Source organism: Carya illinoinensis, chromosome 7 (assembly GCF_018687715.1).
Source record: "Carya illinoinensis cultivar Pawnee chromosome 7, C.illinoinensisPawnee_v1, whole genome shotgun sequence".
Lineage (NCBI taxonomy): Eukaryota > Viridiplantae > Streptophyta > Magnoliopsida > Fagales > Juglandaceae > Carya > Carya illinoinensis.
This window is the reverse complement of record NC_056758.1, coordinates 29697511-29715600: the sequence shown is the minus strand read 5'-3', so window position 1 is coordinate 29715600 and position 18090 is coordinate 29697511. Positions and strand designations below refer to the sequence as shown.

At 38.9% G+C, this 18090-nt stretch overlaps 1 protein-coding gene across 1 annotated transcript; it reads right to left on the bottom strand.

Annotated features, from left to right (window-relative positions):
- Window positions 1–41: 41 nt before the first annotated feature.
- On the bottom strand, window positions 42–18067 carry LOC122316526 (DExH-box ATP-dependent RNA helicase DExH8). Its single transcript, XM_043133121.1, has 14 exons — window positions 17604–18067; window positions 15106–15283; window positions 14252–14425; window positions 13869–14016; window positions 12827–13141; window positions 12012–12158; window positions 11762–11942; window positions 3916–4196; window positions 3693–3815; window positions 3472–3616; window positions 3030–3298; window positions 2760–2951; window positions 991–1515; window positions 42–485 (listed from the first exon to the last, which is right to left on the bottom strand). Exons 1-14 carry the CDS (start codon window positions 17755–17757, stop codon window positions 273–275), a joined length of 3045 nt encoding a protein of 1014 aa, XP_042989055.1. The 5' UTR covers window positions 17758–18067; the 3' UTR covers window positions 42–272.
- Window positions 18068–18090: the final 23 nt, after the last annotated feature.

The following is an 18090-nucleotide window of genomic DNA, read 5'->3' as shown; positions in this document are numbered from 1 at the left end:
TGGCGATGTGGATCAGGTTTTACACGAGATCGGCAAGGTGCTTCGACAAAATAATATTCCCGCACAGGGTCATGTAAATACAATATTTACTGTTTTTTTAAATAATGTGTTTGGTATACTAAAAATTACGTTATAAAATCCGACAAACACAACCAATAATGTTATAACTACCACACGATTACCCAAACGCAACTTAACTTTACCAGTAACAACATGTACAGATCTTATTCCCAATTCTAAAGCAAGTAGTTTTGTTTTCGCACCGAGTTTCTCTAGCTATCATGCAATCCTTTGTGGAGTGTAGCTGCATAATTACCAAACTGAATGTCGGAAGGTGGGTGCAGGTCAAAAACATAAGAGATGGGCCTCGATACCAACATCGGTTTCTTTGTGTTGATCCGGTCCGACAACTTCCCGAAGCTCGTTTCATCAAATGGAAATGACTCCGTGAGGAAGAAGAAGCAATCACTGCCCAACCTTTCAACCTGAAACACGTAGCAACCATCAAAGTAATATCAGCTGCACCTTCCTCATCCTCATGTTTATTGGCTATCAATGAAACTCTATTATTCTCAAGACTTTCATATCAGCTATCCAGTAATAAGCATTGCATTTTTTATGAATATATCGTACATTAAAATCCACACAAATCCCGGGTAGAACTACATTGTTTATTTATGATGAAGAATTCCACCGATCAGATTGTTGGATAAACTCTAGATAACCTCAGCCTCCACCTACCCCATACCCGGGCATCAATTTGTGAACCGACCCAAAATCCCAGTTGGAAGGTATTGCTTCTGGCCAACCCATTCATAGCTCACCCCGGAGGGAAGGGCAGGGGAGAGGGGGTGGGGGAAGACTACATTGCTAACACAATGATCATCAAATCAAATGACCACCAGTTGTTACTAATTCCTCTTAATAGATCCAATAGCCATAGCATGCGGAGAAAGCAACATGTGAATGATTAATAGCATCAAGTATCACCTGTAGTTGTGAAAATCGGATATTGTTCAGAGTAAGGATAACTTGCACTTCATACAAGGCATCAGCCAATATCCGGATGGCGAGATACTCAAAGAAATTCTGCAAGAGAACTTTTTGTCCATCCAAATTTTCATCATTACCATCAAAGTTTGGAAACCATAGCACACACTTGACATCTTTCCAAGGGATCAAATTCTCCCCTGCTTTGGCAATGAGGGTCTCATATGGGTGCTTAAGGCCCCATAAAATCCTGACACCCGTCAAGGATGTGTTACAGATGAAGGTATCAGACAAACATGTTGTGGAAATTATCTTAGATGGATCATAGTAGCTAGCAAGATTTGAGGAGAAGTGCAAGGCCATGTCATCCAATAGGAGAATGCATCCATTTGAAGATATGGGGAACAATCTTATAAGGGATGCAGCATTTGCATCACCATCTTCTGGAAGGCATAAAGTTGAGCTAGAAGATACTGATGGACCCAGATCATGAGAAAATCCACATGAACCTCCACTTCGACAACCCTGTCATAAATGAAAATACAAATTAAACTGCAAGCAGAGCATCAAAGTAACTAGAGATGACAGTCATTAATCATATTTTTCACACCACAAAAATTCTTATTCTACAGAAGAGTGAGTTCCCAGACACACAGGCCTTCTGCCAGATTAGGCATGAGAAAATATGCACACAACTTCTATGAAAAATCCTGAGCCCATACCACTTCACTACTAGTACATTTCCAAAAATAGATTATTATGATTCAATGTTATTCATAGCAAATTGGGTGTAGACTTTAAACTAGGATCCAGATGCACAGCTCATCATATATAACTTTCTGGAAGGAGATTCTATCCCACACTGTCCTATGAATAAGTTTCTATTTCATGCAAATCCATAAAATAATATATTATTTAAGGATCTTTACTAATTACTATTAGTTTCTTTATTTTGCAGTTTAAGCATTTCAATGTCTAATAAGATAAAGCATATTGGGCATGATGTTAGAATGCTCATAACAAGTTCACTTCCTAATATTGGGTGTAATATTAAAATGATAATAACAAGTGCATTGCCTGGAATCGGGGCTTCATCAAAACAAGTACTCCAATTTAATTGTGCATTAAATATAGATTTGGCCATGTAATTGCTTATCAACTAACTCCTAACTAAAAATATATATGGGATAAATAAATTCTGTAGATGGTTTTACCAAGTTCTTAAGTACTATTTGCATCATTCAGGTAGAAACACGAATACTATCGTCATCTCCAGTTGGTAATTATGATCGAGGCAAATTGTTGGACACAAACTTGCAGATGGCAAAATGCAAAATCTATAATAATGAATATATTACAAGTTCTGGCAATGGAAATTCTTAGCAAGTAATAAGAACAAAAAGAGATCAGTCCAAAGAGTTTCAAGGTAAAATAGGCTTTAGTATAAGCATGTAGTTAGTTTGTGGATCATACCAACAATTAAAAATTAAACAGAAGATGACCTTAACAAGAGCTTTCTCTATATTTATCATCATTATTCCATCAGCCAAATGGCATAGTGAAAAATACAAGTGATATAATCATTCAATACTTTTAGCTGGAAAGCCAGCCTGGTTTGTATATTGGGTGGGTGAGATGGGAAAAGGTTTACATGTTAGGTCATCCCAACAAAGAGCAAAACTATCTACACTATTGTACCACTGACCAACAAGAAAACCATTTAAAAACTTCAAAGGTAATATTCAATATTGCAGCCACCAGTGAGATACCTGTAAAGTAAAGAAGAATTTACATATGGGTCTTCTTGCTTCACGTGAATGAGAAAACAAACATCGACTGCCCTTGTTGCATGATCCGTTAATAAAAAAAACACATATAGGAGCCTCTACATTGACATGAGAACCAACATCAACATTTCTTTGCTGATTACCACATTTGTCTTCTGTATATAGAACTTTTATCTGTTATAGCAGACGAGTAAAGGAAGCATCAGTTTTTCCATCAAGAATAGTTCACACAAGAATGCCAAAAGAAGATACCTCTTTAATAGTAGCTACTAACTTTTTAACCACATCACTGTTCTGAAAGTTATGGGAAGCAACGTATGGTACAGCAAGGCATTTCCTTATTTCATTTGATGGATGAAGGGGCTCATCATCCGCAGGAGGTTCATCGGTATCACCATCTGGATGACATTTGAGAACGCACGTGTGTTCAAATTCATAAGGGTCATAGTACGATGGTATGCCATTCGATGTAGCCAGAAATTTTGGCCGATAACGGTGCACTGAACTTAGTACATCTTCATCTGAAAAGAAAGACACTCAAACTTGAAATATGCTTAATACTATGGTTTTTTCAGTAAAAGAGAAATTGAATATTAGATTTATGCCATAGACATTATTTTGATATGAATGCACAAGGTTAGTTCTTCAAAAAAACAGTTTAAGCTATATAATCACAACATAGATCCATCCATACATATTTCTAAGACATGCCGTAGTGATGACTGTACAAGGTTATGGAAGGAGCACCATTCTTCTTCAACACTGGGTAGCAGTGATGTGGCAGCTTTTATGTCATTGAACTTCAAAAGTTGCTTCAAATGTTCAAGACGATGCTTATCCTTTGCAAAAAAACAAAATGTGTGAATCATATTCAGAATCTACCCAAACACCCTAGCAAAGTATACACTACTTTACCTTGAAAACACGTTGCCAGAACTGAAATGCACATAAGTTTCCCATGAATATCACCTCCCTTCGTCCAGGTAGGACTTTATCATAACTCTCTCCACCAAAGTAGCAGTCAAGGTACTCAGTGAACTGGGGAATAGCATTAATCAAATCAGAAAAGGCAATTGCTCACGTAATGAAGCACATGTTTCGAAATTGCTAAGTTCAATCACTTGATAAACAATAATACCAAATCTTCCTCTCCAAAAGGATGAAGAATGGGTAAAGGCTGTGTATCCATTAGTATACCCAGCACAATGCCTTCGCGCAGCATTCCGATGTCTCCAAACTTGAGTATTAGCACAGCAGCATCAAAAGACAATGAAAAACTGGCAAGCAATCGTCCATAAAATGTAGGCTCATACCGGCCTCTTGGAGATGTCTTCTCCAATGCTTGCATGTGAACAAGCAAACTCAGTGAATCTTCAACAACTTCAATATTTGGTGGATCTAGAGCCTTCTGCAACAAGGCTGGCATCAAATTTGAAACGATTAGCACTGTATTTACTCTCATGGGAGAATGCAATGTGCAACAGACCACATAATTTAGTAATTATGATATAGCAGATATTGTGATGACTCCCTATATCTGCTAAACTATGAAACTGTACCGACTGACTTCACAACATTTTAGTGATAAAAAAAGCTATGGACTTCACAACATTTGAAGATATTTGAGTAAATTGCACTTTCTCCATCCAAACTACCACCCATTCTTAATCTCCCCAAACTTCAAATCATTGCAATCACACCCACCTCCATAATTTGAATAATTAATACACCTTGTTTGCTGCATGTGCTTTCTTGCTATGTAAAATGCTAAAGTACCCATGAGTGTGACTGGAAATATCCAATAGGCCCTTGAGCATCCTTGCCACTGCAGGCCATGCATCAAGTTTGAAGCCAATGACATGGATGCTATTGTGACCATCATAGCTTCTAATATGGCTGGATTTTCCATGAAATGAGCAAAAAATAAATAAACCTCACAAAAGAGCAAATGACATTCAAGTTTTTCTGATACAACTTATTGAGCATTTGATGGGCATGGAAACCACTCCAACCTTAAAATTTTAACAAACCTTCCAATTATAAACCTCTCAATAAAACCCCATGACAACAAAGAATCAACATTCGCAGATAATACCACAACAACCACCAAATACACAACCACCCATTTAACTGCAGTTCACTTCTTTGACTTCAGCTTCGACTTGGACCTTGAAAACCACCTCTCGGAGAAGTTAGACTTCATCTCCTCCTACTTCCCCGCATTTCATTTCTTCGTACTTTTTTCTACCCAGGGTACCAAGAGAGAAGCACACCCCATTCATTGATGAGTTGCACCTCCAAATGGTATAGATAAAAGAAAAAAATCTCCAAAGAATATTCATTATTCTTTGACTATCTGTTCAAACCAGAAATGGGACAAAAAGGGGGGCTCAACACACTGCTGAGGAAAGAAGGGGTGACATAGGTCACATCCATAGCGACCTCACAAGCATCACCGCTCAAGCCCAACTACCTGATCTTAGAAGCAACCACTAGAATGTTGTTGTAACACGCTCCTAATATCAAACTGTTTGGAATGTCAGCCACCAGATCATAGAGATTTTGATAGCAAACTCCAATGATCAAATCACTATAAAAGTTGAAAGGTTCCTTCTTGTAACACCCCGATCCAATATTATTAGGGACAGAATACAGATAATTTTACTAGGCCTAAATTAGGTTTTATAGGCCATATTGGATAAGCCCACAAGCTATTAATTACTGAGGTTGATTAGGGATGTTAATTAGGCTCAAGCACCGAAAAGTTTATTTGGAAGTTTTAGTGGATGACTTTGGAGGGTATTGATGGGCCAATATTTTTAGAAGCCTAATTGAGGTTTATTGGATAATTTTGAATAGGCTATGCGCCCAAAATTTATTATGGTGGATTATGGGATTTTTATTGGGCTCATTTTGAATTTAAGATCAGCCCGTTAGGGTTGTTAACTAACTTAGCCCACCCCTCCCTTCCTGCCTCCATGCACATAAACACCTAGCCGTATCTAGAGTTTTCTTTGTAGTTTGCGGCAGCCCTCTCCTTGGCAGCAAACTGCCGGCAACCCCTACATCCCTCTATATAGTATCACCACACTGCCACCGCACACTCAACCTTCACAGTGTGGTCCACACAGCCAAGCCACTGGCAGCACGTCTGAGAAACATCCTCCACACCAACCGCCTCTCCTCCATTGTCAAACACCCAGACCACTACCTTGAACCACTGTGTAGAGCGCACCAAGCACCTAGACCAGCAAGCCTCCCTTGCCTCAGCCCTTGCCTTGCCACAAACCGTAGTACTGTCAAACACAAGCAAACAAATGGAAACCACCCAAGCCCCTACGTGGCTACATGCAACACCAAGAAGGAGCCGTTCCCATACATCCATACAAAGTGAACTCAGCCCAGCCCGCATGGTGAAGCTCCTCCCCACACAGCACCTCAACCAGTTTCTCTCTCTACCAGACACCACTGCATGTAGCAGTTCCTCTCCCACGTCCGCCACCATCACAAAAGCAACCTCATGATGTTCCCTTGTTTCGGCATCTAGGAACAGAGCACATGTCACCCCCCTCATAAACACCATCGTGAGCCACTGCTTCACATAGAAACTGCCGCAGTTGCTTTCACCTCTAGACCATGCACAACCATGAAACTGCCACGACCAGATGGCCTTCCATGCTGCATCATCGTGAGTCTCTCTCTCTTTCTCACAGCTGCCCCTCTATATATATCTCTATGCGATGTACTCCCCTCTCCCTGTCCAAGATAGCTAAATCACAAAAATACCCTTGCCCAATTAGTGTTGACCATAAGGTTTACTATTTATGATGAATTCCTACAATAAAATCAAGAGAAAACAGATGTTTGGATGTGGAGATATTTTTAAGGTTACGAGAATTTTAGGGTTTAGGGAAATATAGATTATTTTAGTATTTCAGGTTTTAATTACAAAGTACGTAATTAATTAGAAATAGCACAAGTTACGAATCATCTTCGCCCATAAACAATGGATTAACAATACGAGGTAAGTAGCATGATCATATTCTTACACGTATGAATCTGTCTACCTTATAAGTAGCGTGACTTCTTATGGGGGGGTATGGGGGAGGAGTTTAAGTTCCATCTGGTCAAGTGGGAGCAGGTTTGTCGTCCTATCTCGGGTGGAGGGTTGGGGGTTAGAAACCTAAGGGTGTTCAATCGAGCGTTATTAGGAAAATGGCTGTGGAGATTTGCCAAAGAACCAGACTCTTTATGGAAAATGGTGATTGAAAAGAAATACAGTGTTCTATGGGGGGATTGGTGTACTAGAGAAGTAAGGGGGGCTTATGGCGTCGGGCTGTGGAAACACATAAGAAGAGGGAGGGGGGTGTTTAATCGCTATGTTAAGCTACAGTTGGGTGTGGGATCTATGATAAAATTTTGGAGAGATGTTTGGTGTGGTAAGAGGGCCTTACAAGATTTATACCCTTCTCTCTTCCAGTTGGCAAGTGCAAAGGATGTTTCAATGGCAGAAGTTTTGGAGATATCGGGGGGACATATTCACTGGGACATTACTTTTAGTAGGGCGGCACAGGATTGGGAATTAAGTAGCTTTGCTGATTTCTCTAGCCTCATATATTCCATTAGGCCAAACAGGCAGCATGAGGATGTTATGTGGTGGACTCTAGCAGGCAAAGGCACCTTTTCTGCTCGTTCATTCTATAAGGCCCTTACTATAGAGCCCAATGCTCAGTTTCCTTGGAAAAATATTTGGAGACACAAGGCACCACCCAAAGTTTCTTCTTTGTATGGACTGCTTCCCTAGGGAAGATTCTTACCATTGACAGCTTGAGAAAGAGGAGGATTATTATTACAGAGTGGTGTTGCATGTGCAAAGGAGGGAGAGAGTCGGTAGACCATCTCCTTTTGCACTGTGATACAGCCGAAATCCTCTAGAATGAGGTATCTGTTAGACTAGATATGGCGTGGGTTATGCCGAAGACGGTGGAGGCAGCTTTGGCTAGTTGGCCAAACTTAAGCGGTAGGCAACCAATCAGAGCAATTTGGAAGATGATCCCTTTATGCATTATGTGGTGCTTGTGGCAGGAGCGCAATGAGCGGACATCCAAAGACCAGGAAAGATCGTTAGAGTAGCTAAAAGCTTTATTTTTCAGAATTCTTTGTAGTTGGGCCATAGCTGTGGATTTTAATGGCATGGCCCTTCATGATTTTCTTGTCTCTAATGTGCCTAGCTAGTTAGGGCATCGGAGTTGTGTAACTAGCTTTGCCATTCTTTGATCAATATAATTAATTTATTTATCAAAAAACAAAAAGGATTATGCATGTACGCCCTCCATTGGAAGCCCCTTTTTACGTACCCAATTCATGAAGGAAATGATTTTTGACTGCCATGATAGATTTATAAACGTCATGATTTTATGCCTAAGTTTTGATGTTAGTTACATGACACATGCATCAAGATATTTTATGAAAATTCATGATTTTATATGAAGACTTGTACATCAAAATACATATAAAAAGTCATGATTTTATGTGAAGAGTTATACATCAAAATATTTATGAAATGTCATGATTCTATGTGAGGAAACATGTATCACAAAATTTTATGAAAAATTACAATTTCATTTGAAATCTATGATATGATAAGACAAGATATGAGAAGAAAGTATGCATGTATGATTATGATGACATATGACACTTAAGATACGTAATGGCCTATGTTATAATATGAAGATGGTACCACATGTTTAAGGGGCATATTGCATTGCCAAGATGTACAAAATGGTAGTGCACCCAGTGTGTCTTCCTTATGTATGGATTCTCAAACCCGTGGCCATGGGCGGAATCGGAATCTTTAATATTCGCTAACCCTAACTCACGGGAGTCAACAGTGGGTACCATCCAATGACAAGTGAAAGACAAGTTAAGGCATTTCATGCACAGTTTAGGTTCATGTTATTTACATATGTAATTATGAGTAGGCATGATTTTCAAGAAACCCTATATTCATATTATGTATATTGTATGATGTGTTGGTTATTGAATACTTTGACTCTTTTTTTTATGATTTTATGTTTTAACCACCCCAGGTGACGATCTTTATAAGGATAGAGCTACAGGACAAGACTTGGCCCAAGGAGGCAAGGCAAAGGCCTAAACAGTTTATGACATGATCACTGTTACGATTTTCAGTTTAATAAGTTATTTTGTTAACCACATGAGACTTGATTGATTTTAATAAGTGCTTCTGCAAACTCTCTTTTAAATTTTAAGTATTCTAATAAAGAATGAATTTGTTTTGTTTTATGGGGTCTTTTGTACCTAGCGCTTCCTTAATACGAAAATTTTAAAGTCAAGGTTAGTAGCATTTTGGTTCCCCTAGATTTCTAAAAATTACATTTTTCTTTAACCCTAGGGGAGTGGGGTGCTTCAATTTTGAATCCAAGAAAATCCAACAAGAATCCTAGAGTTCAACCCCACATAGTTTGGGTGGGTTTTGAACAAAAAAAAAAGTGAAGGGATTATAAGGATGGAGAGGAAGAAAATGAGGAAATGGATCAAAGTTTCAGGTTTGGAGCATGTTTGTTACTAGGCATGTTAGGAAGGCGCCTCCCCCCCCCCCCCCCCCTGTATGGGCCCGAGAGGACGGGCAGGCCGGATTTTATTAGAGTAGACGCGGGTACGGATGGGTGGTCCTTTGCCCCAAGCCACAAATGGGTACAAGCAAAGAACCATGGCCATGATGGGCCTTGGGTCTCTACGCAGACCCACGGCCACAACTGGTCATGGTTCTCTATCCCAAGCCACGGCTACACAGGGTTTGCTCAAAGACATCCACGACGGGTCGTGGGTCTTTATGCAAACCCACAGCTAGTTGTGGTCATGGTTCTTTGCTCAGACTAATGACCACGATCGTGGTTGTTTGCCTCGAGCCACAGGCCACAGCGTGGCCTTGGGTTTGCTCAGAGAACCACGGCTATGATGGGCCGTGGGTCTCCACATAGGCAGATTTGTGTTGTTTGGCAGATACCAGATGGGTTGCAAGGCCATCCGTCAGCCCAGCCGCCAAGCGAGGTCACCTGCCCATGATTGACAAGGCCGGGTGTCGGGGTCCATATGCGGCCCCCAACCAATGTGGGTGCGGGGGGTGGAGACGCTGGCCGCCCACCACTAGGGGCGGGTAGTAGGCATATCTCCATACTGAGAGATGCAAAATTCTTTTTTTGTCCTTTTTTCCTAACAAATGAGTATTGGATCTCAAAGTGTGAGGCAAAAACCTTTAAGAGTAATATGGTCATTTCATTAAACTCAAACATACATGTAATGCAAGTGATGCAATTTGCATTCTTTTACCGCTTGATTTTAATGAAGAAAGTTAATATTGAAACTTTGAACTAGGGAGACTATTGTAGTGATTTGAAGGTTGTGAGAGATTAAGAATAAGTTCTATTTTGGTGGGTAAAGAGTAGTTTACTCGAGATATTTAGTTGGTGCTACATCTTCTAACTTGACCTTAAACACCAATATCACTTACACAAATCACCAGCAACTATTCATTCAGCTATCACACACAATCAGACATAAAGAGAACATCATTAACTTCACCAACATGATAAATTAAAACATTTCTTACAGGATAGAAAGGTAGGGGATGCCAAAAAGATAATGATAATTAGGCTTCATATTGAGCAAAATACTTAACTCAGCCCGAATGTAACAAAGGAAAGCCCAAGCCATGTATAGACTTATACTTCAAAAGGACTAGGCAGAGTTACCATTGGAGTCTCTTGTAATTATTATAAACCGCAAGAAATTATTCCATGAGATACCATGAGACTAGGCAGACTAGGCAGAGTTACCATGAGATCCTTCCAAGTTAATGTGGGAGGATCTCATTAACCACTCACATACTAAATTTGGGATATTATTATCTCCCGCTTCTCTTCTTAAACCCCTAACATCACCGTCAAGTCATTCTGTTATAGGGCATGGTTTAGATCTCATACTTTTGACTACGATCGAGTCTTATAATATTTGTAATGAACTAAGGAAACTCTAAATCACATATGAGTTTAGACTCCAAAAGAATTCGTCAATGTTACAACTGAAGCCTCTTTAAATTATCATTAACACTGCTCCCTCTTAAGCAATGTGGAATTTAATGAGTGATAAGTACTTGAAAGTGGGAGTGAAAACAACTACCAAATCCTGAACACATGGGATAAACTGATACAGTAGTTGCTTGGTCGTAAGTTAGAACATGCTAGAATTTTAAAGGACTAGAATCACTAGATGGAAAAAATACGTGAGAAATCAAATAATTAAGATGGCAACTCAACCAAATGCATTATTACAGATATTTATAATCCATATACAAGGTGATACAAATAAATATATTACAGGATAATTAATCAGATAAATACTTTAAGTATTACATCATAACTCGTGCAAGCACTCATTTAGAGAGTATCTTTGCTAGATGTTTGCACTCATCTCCAGGCCAACATTAAGTTAAGCAAGAATTATCAGCTCATGCACATAGCAATCAATACATACAATTTTCTTCTCTTTTTTTCATTTTTTTTATTTTCGGTGAGTACAATACATACAAACACTAGGGGAGTACCCATAACAGTTCCACACTTTTTTTTTTTTGATGAATAAGAAATTTTATTGAGACTAGCAAGGCAAAGTACACAGGAAGTATACATAAACTGAACCTAGTTACAAGTCATGAACTAGAAAAAGAAACAAGGAAATCATGGACACTAGTTCCGTTAAATACAATAGCCGAGACCCATTAAAATAAGGTATTAAAGAAAAAACGTCTAAGATCATCCAAACAGTTCCACACTTACTCTCTTTTATATTGGGCTTCGATCAGAAATATTCATGTGAGTAAAATAAACGGGATCTATATCTCCCTTAAAAAAGTAACAAGAGGTCAAGAATTTATGGCAAAAAATGAGATCATAGCACCATACCCTTGGGATCATTAATGGCTTTAGATTCAGCACAGCTGATCAAAAGCACTTGCTGCCTCAGTGATAACCTCAGTATAGATGGGGGCTCAAATTCCTTAAGTTGGCTGAAAAATGAACTTGTAACCAACCGATAAACCTGGCCATCGCAAGTTCGACCAGTTCTTCCTCTGCGCTGCTCACCCTGCAAAACAACGCAAAGATAAGGAACCAAGCAATTAGCAATAAAAATAACCAGTAAATCCCTCATTACCTGAGATTTGGAAACCCAAACAAGCTCTGTAGATTCCTTTTTCCGGTTACTGTCCCAGAAAACTTGTAAAGATCGGCACGAGTCAATAACAAATGCCACCTTAGGTATTGTCACTGAGGACTCCGCAATATTAGTAGCCAATATTATCTGCACAACACAGTGTTTTCAATAATACACCTTAACGACAACTAGATGTATGACTAATGGGAAAAACCATCTGGATGAACAACAAATAAAAGCAACAAAAAAATAAATAAAAACCGCGCAGGCTTGCAGTGGCAAAACAATGTAAGGGAATGAAATTACCAAAGGAAATGCCTCATTTGGTTACACAGATGGGATGAGATGAAGGTTGAATAAAATATTGTTAAGAGTATTATCTTTTAATATTATTTTTGTTTTAGGATTTGAAAATGTTAAATTGTTTATTGTATTTTGTGTGGGAGTTTAAGAAAGTTGTAATGATTAGATGAGATGAAAATTGATGATTTGTGTAACCAAACGAGGCCTTAGACCTACACTGTAAATAATTCAAACTAACCAGATTTGCAGTATGACGAGCACACACAAAATCATGCATTACATAGAAGCAGCATCAGATTACACAAGCGCTTATAATCTCCTTATAATAAGGAGAGCATAATTAAAGGATAATGCAACAACACTAAAAAGAGATCATGTTCAACAAAATATAAAAGATCGTTTCCTTTATGATTAAATATCAAATCCACTTCTACCCATCCATGTCTTCCCTGACCATGACATACAAGTAACAATAATGCAGCTTCAAATAGACAGAACCAATTATGGCTTACCTTACGATGGGACTTCAAGATCTTCATAGCCATAAGAGCTTGTTCAGTGTCAATACTACTATGTAAAATGTGAACTTTGAAAGATGAACTAAGCGGCGTCAGAAGGTTCCATTGTTGCTCCAGTGAATGGTATGTTGGAAGGAAAACCAAAATGCTCTTTTCAATGTCTGGCTCATTCTCATGGATATGCAATATCAGATTATGAATAAGTTTGTGTACAGCAGGCTTAATGTAAGCACTAGCCTTGGAAGGGCTAGGACCAGAAATATATGTTGAGGATAGTAACTGTGAACTTATTCCCAAAAGTTCAGTTATCTGTAAAGAAACAAAAGGTATAATGAACAAATATATTATCTAACCTATAAATGCCTTTCAGAATAAAAGATCATTTGCCATTATAAATCTGAAACTCACTCTCTGAACCCGTTGTTTTTAAGGTTCTATGTTTCATGTGCCATCACGTAGTCTGATATTTCTCAACCAGATCATGTTAATGTATTTTAGGCCACATTATTCCCAATTAGATATGTAGACTAAAAGATTGGACACCAAAGGTCCCATGTCTTGTATTATCTATAATCTACGTATTTGGTTTAACATTTATTTATTGTAGGTTTCAATACTTAACATAAAATATATCTATTTGAAATGACACCCGTTTATCCTTTGATACAACTCTGGCTCTAATTTACAACATGAGATCCTACCTTGAGTAATACAAGTGATATTAAAAAACTCTATACCAAGATTTTAACTTAATACAATTTTTACTAGTCAAGCCTCTTCATATAAGTCCCCATATTTCTCTTCAGAACTGAATCGTAGACTCTTTCAGGACACCTTATGCACCAACTCCAACCTCAGCCTGACAATATTCCTATCTTAATTTACTAGCTAAAGCTTTTTTTTTTCTTTTTTTACTAGCTAAAGCTTACTCAATGATGTCATGTTACTTTTAAGAGAGATACATTTATTCTTTGAATTGATATGAGTACCTCCCATGAACAAGCAATAAAAGACACATGCAGAGAATAAAAATTGCCTGTTCAAGATATGAAACACTTCGCTGAAATATGGTTTTGTGGTTGGACATGGGGATTGCAAGCACTTCAACTCGTTCCCCCCTGCCAAGATCCTTGAAGTAATCCTTGTATCGTGTAATATCTGCTGTGGCAGACATCAATACCACCCTGTAAAATTTTAGTTAGATCCTCTTATAACCTTAGCCCCAACTCTTCCAATCAAAACTATGCATTTACAAAAAGAATAGATATCCACCATTCCTTAGAAGTTTAAAAGATATAGTCAAGCAAACAACTGGATAATGAAGTAGAACAAACTCAATAAAGGCATTTAAATTAATTTGGTTAAAAAAATTCAGTACATGAATTCCACCAAGTACAACATTAGAAAGAAACTGTCAACCTGAGGTCATTGCTTTTTATCAGAAACTGCTTCAGGCAGACAAGAACAAGATCAGATTCTATTGATCTTTCATGTACTTCATCAAGAATAATAACCTTGTACTTGAGTGCATTCATTCCCTTCTCTCGCAGTTCATCCAACAAAACTCCAGCAGTTTTAAAAACTATCCTTGATCTGTGAAACAATACCAGAGGAAAAAGCATAACTGCTATAAATACACTGAGTAAAAAATATGCCCATACGAACAAGTCATTGAGTAAACCTGAGAGAGAGAGAGAGAGAGAGAGAGAGAGAGAGAGAGAGTTGGCATTAAAAAAACACATGCATAAGTCAATTATTACACGATCCATTCTAAGACCGATTGCATGAACTTTTGCAAGTTGCAATCAGCTCAAAGACAACTTCTCCATCAGATCCTACACTGGTAAAATGCTTTGCTGGGGACATTGTAAAATAAGAGAAGATAATGTTAAAGATGTGATGACTGACCTTGTCTAAGCCAAACAGAAAATTGTGCTCAACAATACAGTTGTCTTAAACCAGCTCCTACAGATGTTTCTCTTTTATACATACTATGTACTTGGGCTAATCCTTTATTTTAATCAATAAAACCAGCTCCTATAGAAAAGGTTTCTTTGTTTTATCAGGATCTGAGTCCATCCTAAACATAGAAATTCAGACCATTACATCTGTGCGCATATACAAACTTCAAAATAACATATCCCAATACTAGAACCCCACATATGGTGACAAGGAAAGACAGTGAAAACACTCAAACAAGTAACTGCCACACTAGTCAAGTGATAATATGAAACCTGAACAAATATAATATATGTTCTTTGACTGTCAAATACCTTGGTGATAAGTGCTTCGAATGACCTATGTGATATCCAACTTCCCCTCCCACTTCACAGTTTCGAGACTTTGCAACCATTTTAGCCACAGCTACAACCGCAAATCTCCTAGGTTGTGTACAAAGTATGGGTTCCATGCCTTCCTCCAGGAGAAACTGTGGAACTTGCGAGCTCTTTCCTTGAATTAGACCAAAAGGGTGTTAGCAACATGAACAGGATAATTAAAAAATTTATTTATACTGGGACTCAGATTACACAGTGGACAATAGCAAGTACAAGAATGTACCAGAAAATTGTGCCAATGTTCAGAAGCATATCTGTTAAAACCAACCTATGCTATAATCATTTCAGTTTTAATCACTTTGAGAGAGAGAGCGCGAGGGAAGGTGGGATGGAGGGGAAGGAAGAGGAACAAAAAAAGGTGAACAATTTCCATTTTATTGGTCTTCAAAGAATGAAAATGTAAATGGTGTGACAATACATTTATAATCTCGTTGCTTCTCTAATGTTTCTGTTTTACAAGTGGCTAAGTGGATGATGGACAAGTGTCAGAATCTGGATCCATGAAGGGCTATTTAAATGCAGCTGATAATCATGTGAGGCCTGTGTGAACCGTGAGATGCATCTGATGCTTATCATTTACTCAACCGCAGGTTTAAGACACGTGTTGTCATCTCTATATTGATATATATATGTACTTATCCGTGTGAAGGAAGATGATGCGATTCACTTTTTCATTTTGGTCTGTAATATTGAGTAGGGGTGAAAACCGACCCTTTCGGCGCAGTTTTTGGGCAAAACCACCGCCGACCGATGAGAGTTTGAACGGTGGAGTAACCGACCGTAACTGGTCGACGGGGAGGAGAACAACCGGCCGTATCGACTCCGGCGGTTCACGGTCGGTTCTCGGTTCCCCTTGGCGGTGTCATTCGTCTGAGAGAGTAGAGAGAGAGAGAGTTGCAGAGGAGAGAGAGAGGGTTAGAAATGCATAAATGGGGAAGATGGATGAAGACGACAACTGTGTAATATCTAAACGGCGCCGTCTGGTTTAATACCAAACGACGCCGTTCTACTTTTTTTGTTCACCTTATAGACAAAACGACGCTGTTTGGTTTAATAACAAATGGCGTCGTTTAATTTGTGTGTAAAACACAAATGTCCGAGTGAAACGACGCCGTTCCACTTAAACTTAAGTGGAACGGCGTCGTTTAATATTGATAAAATTTAAAAAAAAAAAAAAGTATTATTATATAGGCCGGTTCAGCGGTTTGAGCCGGCCTCAAACCGTAACCGAACCGACGATAGTCGGTTTTGCTTAAACGTTGCCGCCCGCCGAATAGTTCCTTGGTGTTTCGGCCGGTTCCACAGTTTCTTGTACACCCCTAATATTGAGAAAGGCTTCGAGAGACAGAGAAAAAGGCGATCTAGGGTTTCTACCTAGGGTTTCAGAGAGAAAGAAAATCCGTTCGATTTTCTGGTCTGTAAATGAGGGTTTTGCAAGGTAGATTGTAGTCTTAGGTTTCTCTGTGACGAACAGTTCCTCATCAATGAGATCTAAGGTCATTCCTGCCGTGGACGTAGATCATTAGGGTCGAACCACGTAAATCGGTTGTATTATTTTTCTACTTTCTTTATTTCTTGTTTTTCCGTTTATTGCTGTATATTCTTGTTAATTTCTTGATATTTTGTGATCTGGTATATTTTCTTTAACTCATTGGATCCGTGACTATTTTTGGTATCAAACTTCTAGTTCTTGTGTTCTGTTTACTGAGAGGAACTCGGGGTAGAATCTAACAGAAAAGATCTCCAATATTTGAATAACAGAGTTGAAAAAACAATCACGTTATGAAGTCCAAAGCAAAGAAATAATTCAAATTCAATATAGTAATATCTTTTCTTTCCCTACCCAACGCATCACATACGTAAAGCCAGACAAAAACCACACTCCTCATCACTATTGTGGAGATAAGCTCGCTAAGGACAGACATGCCAATCACAAAATTATCCCACTCTGTTGCTAATGCTAAAAAAGCGGGTAATTTTTATTTTTTTTTTATAGTTTTAATATTAATATTTTCGTAACCCTCGTCGCCTGAGTTCCAAAGGAGAAAAAAAGAGTGGCGTCTATAGGATATTTGGCTGACTCAGAATTTTCACTTTCTTAACAACGAAAAATTGAAACCGAGATAATCTAATTTGAATTTTTCATCAGAAAAACTAAATATTCTTTCTATTGTCAGTAGTTTTCTTCCCTCAGTTTTCACAACACTCTTAACAAAATCAATGTAAGAATTCTAAAGCTCATTTCCTGTTCTTAACTTTCCTCAAAAGCATTCGAAATGACTGAACACGTCCTAATTTTCTTGCTGCCGTGTTTTAACCAAGCAGGGCCAAACCAAAACGAAACAAACGTGGGCATTACAGTTCCCCAACCTCCAACATTCAACGCAGTAGTGAACGTTAACGTAGAGAGAGAGAGAGAGAGTACAGATTAGTACCACAGCCAGTCTCGCCGACGATGAGAGTGACGCGATTTTCGAGGATTTTCTCGACGATTTTCCCCCTGAGCGACATTACCGGAAGAGACGAGAACTTGGAGGACGAAAATGGAGACGAATACGATGAGCTACACGACGAAGTTGGAGACGCCATTGCCAGAATCCCTGTCTCTCTCTCACACACACTCTCTCTCTCTCGCGGTGCTGTAGGAGGGAACAGAGCGAAGGGAGGTGGAAATGGAAACGGCTTTGTTAGCTTTCGCTTTCAGCAAAGTCTTCCTCTTCCAGTCTCTCCCGCCTTGGTGAGGAAGCGACCATATACGTTCGTGTTTACTGAAAGTGGGAGACTCGGCGAGTAATAATTGACGAGGGTCCGAGCGTTCTGGTTCGATTTTGACCATTTTCTAATCTGGCCAATGGCGGTTTACGAGAGTGGACGGGAGAGTACGTGGAACGGTCACACGGTGGAAGGGCTCCTCGATTCTTC

Bases quoted from the DNA above. Each gene is read 5' to 3' on its own strand.
- LOC122316526 (XM_043133121.1), bottom strand. From the start codon at position 17,757: ATGGCGTCTCCAACTTCGTCGTGTAGCTCATCGTATTCGTCTCCATTT. The intron at 3,816-3,915 runs GTATTATTGTTT...GCTATTCCCCAG, and splicing joins CTTTTGGAGAGGAAGATTTG to TTCACTGAGTACCTTGACTG. The intron at 486-990 runs GTGATACTTGAT...TACGTGTTTCAG, and splicing joins TCCGATTTTCACAACTACAG to GTTGAAAGGTTGGGCAGTGA.